Below are 7,513 nucleotides of genomic sequence, written 5' to 3' on the forward strand. Positions count from 1 at the left end.
AAGATTAGCTGGCAGTATTTTTGCAGTGATTGCTATTCGAAATAAATGAATATTTCTATTTCGGGCTCCATTTTCTGAAACGATAATGGAGATGGAATTGTGGAAATGGAGATTGTTTTGGAAACGAATTTTTAATTTAGAAATTCAAGATATTTATCTCCACTACTTGCAATGACGTGATTGCTTGTTTGTCTTTAGGAAAACGAATAGTGCAGGCAGGCACTGTTTTGTAAAAATGAATGACTTTGAAGGGTAAATGATATGCACACACACACACACACACACACACACACACACACACACACACACACACACACACACACCATAGAAGTACACCCACCATTACTGAGAGAAGGAAAAACCCGCCCTTTCCAGCTCTGTATCACAAAATACAGGGTGTCCATAAAGTCCTAGTACCATCACATGTATTTATCGTTTGTAATGGTACTGGGACTTTATGGACACCTGTATAATCAAACAATATTCTGTTGCATGCACTACACTGTAGTCTCAATCAGTGCCTGGTCCCTAAGTCGACTTCGTCTGATGAGATTTGAAGGCTCTTATGTATATTACGCACCAAAATAATTATGATGTTACTTCCCTATTTCTGGATATTTTCGTGGACATGAAGCGTATTCCTTTCACCTTGCGTGACCTCATGACCTCATAATGAATGGCCCTTGTAATTGGGGGAAAGGAAGGGTGCGGAATTGGGTGTGGTGGTTATTCTTGCAATATCTATTTACGATATTTATGATTATTTGATTCTCTGAAGATACTTTACAGAAATTAATGAAACATGTTATTGTAGATTCACATCACCCGTGCATCTGATGTCTAGGCCAGTCCCTTACGAAGCTCCTGATTGGCTGTTGATAAGCCAATCATAGGGGTGAAAACTCCAGTCTCTCTCGAGTGTGTTCACATAGGCAGGATGTATTTTCCACCCCTCCTGAGGGATACGTCTTTCAAAAGTATCCCTCAGAAGAAGTGAAACATACGTCCTGCCTAAGTGAACTCTCGAGAGAGCGACTGGGAGTTTTCAGCCCTGTGATTGGCTTATCAACAGCCAATCAGGAGCGTCATAAGGGACTGGCGTAGATATCAGATGCACGGGTGATGTGAATCTATTATAGCTATGTTCATCAGATGACCTTGAGGTGATTAAGGAAAACGTTTAGGGTCAAAGCTTGAGGTCATACATTTCAACAAGCTTAAATCTCTTAAATCTTTCTCAGCCAATTCTCCGTAGGGGGTCAGTGCCGTTCAGCGCTCCTCACACGGTGCACTGTAGGCATTACTTAAGGTTCCTTGCAGCATTCTCTCAGCAGCACGTTTTAATTTACGTTAAAAGTTAGGAATATAATGTTTACAACTTGAACATGAGGGGAAAATCTTGCATGCAGCCCGGGTAAGCTGGATGTCGGATCATTCTATCTGTCTTCCCTCTGACTTCCCACCCTCCCTTATCAGTGGTTTCATGGTGCAACTGCTTTGAGGTTTTCCTCCTGTTACACCTTTCGGGCTTTTTTTTTTTTTTTTTCTCAACTTCCCTTTCAGCACAGAATGACCTCATAGGTCCCAGCGCTGGGCCTTTGGCCTAAATTTTATATTCCCTTCCACAAAGCTCCTGAAGGAACGTCAGTTGAAGGATTGATGACGAAGAGGCCCTTTTGGATATAAAATTATCAAATAATAATAATAATAATAATAATAATAATAATAATAATAATAATAATAATAATAATAATAATAATAATAATTATTATTATTATTACTTATTATTATTATTATTATTATTATTATTATTATTATTATTATTATTATTGACCCAGGCTGACAACCTACGCATCTCTTGAGAAAGGGCCACAGATAGGGCCGAAAGTACTCGATGTTGAGTAAAATAAGATGTAAATACTTATAAGTAAACACATTATACACAGTAATTTTGTGGGTTCCTTTTTCAACCTTCAGAAGAAAACTAATAATAATAATAATAATAATAAAATAATAAAATAATAATAATAATAATAATAATAATAATAATAATGATAATAATAATGATAATAATAAAGCATCATTTTAAAACAGGACATTGCAACGGCGACAGAAAACAAGGTGTTATAACATCAGTTGGCATCATACCTAGAAAGAGAACCTAATATCCTCCCTGAATTAATTATTCCTGCGTCTCACAGATTACAAAGGATGTTGAATTCGGCCAGTATTTGTTGCGAGGTAAATTGTTGTGCATTTCGTGACAGGTCTAGCAATTAAGTGCTCCATTATTCAAAACTGCCATGGCCGGCTAAGGTATTCAGGGGTATTTGGTGGTGCGTCTATATTTCTGAAACAATTTCCTGTGTGTGTCCGTTTTCTCTTCCTGTTGTGGTGGGTTTGTCTGGTAGAATTGTCAGAATTATTACTTATATATATATATATATATATATATATATATATATATATATATATATATATATATATATATATATATATATATGTGTAATTTACATATACATATATTGTTAATATTGTTGATCTAATCCCTGTTTTAACAGTAAGGAATTAGCTGCATTATTTTCGAACATTTTGTCTACGGAGGGAAATCATAGAGGTTTTCCATGTACATAATACTTACTTGGTGTCTAAGTGTGACAGCTTTCACTTGTTGATGTAAAAGACACTTAACCAACATGTTTCTTGAGACACTCGACTTCTTTCTGTCTTGTTTGTGGTTCATGACATTCATCTGTCAACAAACGTGTTATCTGCTGCTTTAGACCACAATGAGTAGATCCTTGCTTTCAGTCTATAAGATTTAGAACATAGACAGTAACTCATTCTGTCAGTTAGGCCTTTCCATATAAGGACATTTATCGCTGGTTTCAGATGATGTCAACTTGGAGAGTATGGAAAGACAGCCAGGCCTCTCCCCGAAAGGAAATATTTATATCGGGCATTATGCTAAAGGACAATGAACCGCTGTGTGTTAATAATATATCTATATTTTTTCAATAACATACAAGTTTACAATCGACACAGAAGGGGGCTCAGCTTCCTTAAACCTATGGATAATATAATAATAATTAATAATAATAATAAGAATATTGAAGTCGACTTTGGTAGCAAATTGTCGTATTTAGGTTTCCTTCCGTCTGAAGATGCCGCTGACACTTCCGTCTGTTTCCAACGTCTTCGTAGGGAATTTGGTATAAACTATCTATAGAAAACAAAACAATTGATAGAACACTGACGAAGGGAAGGTTTTGCATGAACAGACGCAGAGAAAAGATTTTATTTTGGTCTGGCAATATGCTAGAAAAGGTCGCCTTCGACACGCTCTCTAAGACTATTGCAACGGAGGTCAGGTCACGCAACCCCGAGTTCTTTTGTTTTGACTTCAGGTCAGGGTTGCTTACCTGACCGGAAGAAACGAGGCAGGTGAGACAAATGTTGACAGCTCTGGAATAAAAAGAAATGTTGTTGTGATAAACCCACAACTTCCTTCTTGAAAAAATAGAAAGTTGTGTTGAAACCTAACCTCACACTCGATAGATCATGAAGTTAAGAAGGTACGGACATCGGTACGTGGCTTGAATGTTAACATATCATGAACATCAAGTGATTATAATAATAGAGGCTCTAGAAAGTTCACATTTAGATGTCTTTTCGCGATTAAAACATCACACTTGCATGCAGCTTGCAGTCAGTCTGCTGGATATCGTCCTAGGTCGATTCCGGGTGAAGTCTGGAACTCTGGAATGAATTCTGGAACTCTGGAATGTGTCAAGAAGTAATCTACCCACGCGACTGACTTTATACACTCATAAGACATAAAAACTGGAATGTATCAACATCACTGGAATATCATGTAGGTTGGAGGACGGTCCACTGGAAGTGTCCCACGTGTGGGTGGGAATAGAAAAATAGAGAAATACTGGGAATTGCAGGAATATGTAGGAATACTGGGAATTACTGATGTACAAAACTGTGTTTAAAAAAGAAGCCATAGGAGAAGACGGAGGTATTTCACAATTGCTCTCATAAAAAGTAGCAACGCTTTTGTTTCCTTATTTTTCTTTTTATTTTGAAAATATTATTTGTAACTATTGGTGAAATATATTTGAAAATGAAAATAGAGACGAAGGCTGTGAGCAATGTTAGAAAACTAACATTTGTAGGTAGTTTCAAATGTGTTTCTTTTTTGTCATAAAATAGAGGTCGATGAAAATGAAAATAATTATCGTCAAGTAAGCTAAAGCATTTGTGATCAGACGTCTCCATAGAAAACGCGAGGGATTTATTCATGAAAGAAATACTATGATTTTAAATCAGTGATTGGCCATATGTATCCTTGGAGTTGAAAGTACACTGATATAGGTTTGATACTTCAGGAAATACAGAAGTATGGTGATTTTAGGCCAGAAATCATTCAGTAGAAATAATAAGAGATTTATGTATACGTACACTCACACACACATATATGTATATATGTATGGTTATATATATATATATATATATATATATATATATATATATGTATATATATATACACACTCGTATATACCTTCTGATTCGTAGTGGCCTTTAACCAGTCCATGAACTGGCCAGGCGTAGCGTTGCTGAACCATGCAATCGAATGCAAATAAGCATTCATTATTTATAGCAATGCATGGATACACTCAAGAACACTTAAATATACACGTCGGTTTGTAATTGAATGTAAAAGTTTGAAAATAATGGCGGCTCCTAATTTGAGTTATTACAGGAACTTTGATTGTCAGAGCAAGGAAACCGAGACGGAGAGAGAGAGAGAGAGAGAGAGAGAGAGAGAGAGAGAGAGAGAGAGAGAGAGAGAGATTAAAGCCTTTGTTTTTTTCATATGAGTTTATCTCACCTGCCTCTTCTCTTTATAAGATGAAAAAAAGGATCAGTTTATGGCAATAATGATCTGTCAGGCAGATGCCAATTACTGCCTCAAACCGGTCTCTCGACAATTTCATTTCGTTCCTGAAGATATAAACGACCCGAGAGAAGAAAAAAAAACCTTTACATAAAAAAGTACAAATCTATGCATACGGTATATTAATATATATATATATATATATATATATATATATTATATATATATAATATATATATATATATATATATATATGATATAAATAAAAGGTATGCCACGGAAGGAAAGGGGGCTTATACCTTTATTTATGCATTTATCAGGTTCCAAACATTCGTGATTCAGTTATATTATGTATATATATATATATATATATATATATATATATATATATATATATATATATATATATATATATATATATAATATATATATATCATTGCAGTTTAATTGGTCGTTTTCTATTATCACTTTCATAGAAATCTTTTAAAGCACCATCGAAAAAAAAAAACACTATTTACGATAAGAATCCTTACGTATATTCATTTATAGATATATATATATTTATTTAGTTATAGTGTATACTCTTGTTTTTGTTTTGTTAGGCTGTACAGAACTACACAGTTTAAGAGATCGGTATAATATATTTATATATATGTATACGGAAGTTGTCAGTGAAAAGTTGTACAAAAGGAACACGCAAAAAAAAAAAAAAAAAAAAAAGTCGCTTCGGTTATATCTATCGTATTTTGTCACTTTTATCCATCTTTTTCCTTTGTTTTATGTTTTCTTAGTTCTACGTACTACCTCCCAGTTTATTCATTTGTTCATTTCGTTTAATCATTTCGTCATTTATCTATATGTATATATATATTTTTTTTACTTCTTTTTTCATTTCCTGTTCGTCCTCGGTGCCAGAGAGGTCGGCTTGAGCAGCAGCAGCCAGCCTAAACTTATAAGGCGGATTCGGTGATTGGCGGAAGGGTGGCCAACGGCGTGGCCGAACTCCCGCCCCCGAAACTGCTGGGCGGGTTGGGCTCCCTCCTCGCCCTCGCCCTCCGCCTCCTCCAACTGCTGCTGCTTGTGGTGGTAGTGGTGCCGCGCCCTCCCGGCACCTCGCTGTGCTATGACCTGTTGAAGCGGCCCCCCACCGAGGAGAAGCGAGAGGAGTGGCGCTGCAGCATCCGCTTCCGTCCGCACAGGATCCGCTTGAAGGCGTTGCGGAACTCGGGGCTGAAGACGGTGTAGATGATGGGGTTGAGCGTCGAGTTGAAGTACCCGAGCCACAGGAAGGTCGCGATGAGGTACGGGTTGAAGTCGCACGAGAGGGTACACAGGGGCATGAGCACCGCCAGGATGAAGAAGGGCAGCCAGCAGATGACGAAGGCCCCCGTGATGATGCCCAGCGTCTTGGCCGCCTTCCGCTCCTTCCGCAGCTCGCCCTCCCTGCGGCGGATCTGGTGCGGCGCCACGGGGCTGATGGCCGAGTGGCCTCCGCCGCCGCCCCCGCCGACGCCGCCCATCGTGGCCGAGGAGTCCTCCCTGCTGCTGTCGAGGGGGTGGCCGTTGAGGGTGCTGCCGTTGGAGGTCTTCTCGGGCGAGGGCTGCTGCGACGACATGCGGGTGAAGGTGGTGGTTTCGGAGATGGTGATTGGCCCGCGGCAGAGCGCCGTGTGGGCGTTGGTGCCGATCTTGCGCCGGATGCGCTTGCGGGCGGCCTGGTAGACGCGCCAGTAGAGCACCAGGATCACGAAGAGCGGCAGGTAGAAGGAGGTGATGGTGGCGAAGATCTGGTAGCCGACGTCCTGCGAGATGATGCACATCTTGTTGCGCAGCCTCTCGTGCCACTCGGGATCCTTCCAGCCCATCATGGGCGCCGCCGAGATCAGGAAGGACACGCTCCAGATGAGGGCGATCATGCCGCCCACCCGCTTCGGGGAACGGTGGTGGATGTAGTCCACGTTGGTCACAGCCCAGAATCTGGCGGGGGGAAGTGGTATTAGAAGACACGTACTCAAAAGCCTTAGTATTAGAATGATGCACTGGATGATGATAATAATAATAATAATAATAATAATAATAATAATAATAATAATAATAATAATAATGTCATTATTATTAAAACTACTAGTGATGGCATAGTTCATCAACATAATACAAAACACAAAAACCAGATTTTTTTTTTTTTTATATAATAATAGTGATAATGTCACTATTATTTAATTCTTACAGTAATGGCCTAGTTCATCAACATAATGTAAAAACACAAAACCAAGAAAATGTTTTAATATAAAACCATTCAGTTTAACTGCAGTGAAGTATCTCTCTCTCTCTCTCTCTCTCTCTCTCTCTCTCTCTCTCTCTCTCTCTCTCTCTCTCTATATATATATATATATATATATATATATATATATAGTTTCGAATTTTTGAGTGTGAATGGAACATGTATAGCACATTTAGAAATAATCTGCAAATTACTGTTTATTTTTTAATAATTAATCAGAAACAAAAAAATCAATGTGGTTCCCGTAAGAACGTTAATCAAAATTTGCAAAGGAACATATCATTTCATAATACGGACTTTATACATTAAATACAGGATTCCTCAAA

General features: G+C 38.3%; 1 protein-coding gene across 1 annotated transcript; it reads right to left on the reverse strand.

Annotated features, from left to right (window-relative positions):
• Nucleotides 1-5,885: 5,885 nt before the first annotated feature.
• LOC135211909 (5-hydroxytryptamine receptor-like) lies at nt 5,886-6,886 on the reverse strand (the record flags this gene model as incomplete). Its single annotated transcript, XM_064245142.1, is given in 1 exon segment — nt 5,886-6,886. A coding segment is annotated over 1 exon segment (859 nt), but the record flags the coding sequence as incomplete, so codon positions are not given.
• Between the last annotated feature and the right edge of the window lie 627 nt (nt 6,887-7,513).

Source organism: Macrobrachium nipponense, chromosome 40, assembly GCF_015104395.2.
Source record: "Macrobrachium nipponense isolate FS-2020 chromosome 40, ASM1510439v2, whole genome shotgun sequence".
NCBI classification, from domain to species: Eukaryota; Metazoa; Arthropoda; class Malacostraca; order Decapoda; family Palaemonidae; genus Macrobrachium; species Macrobrachium nipponense.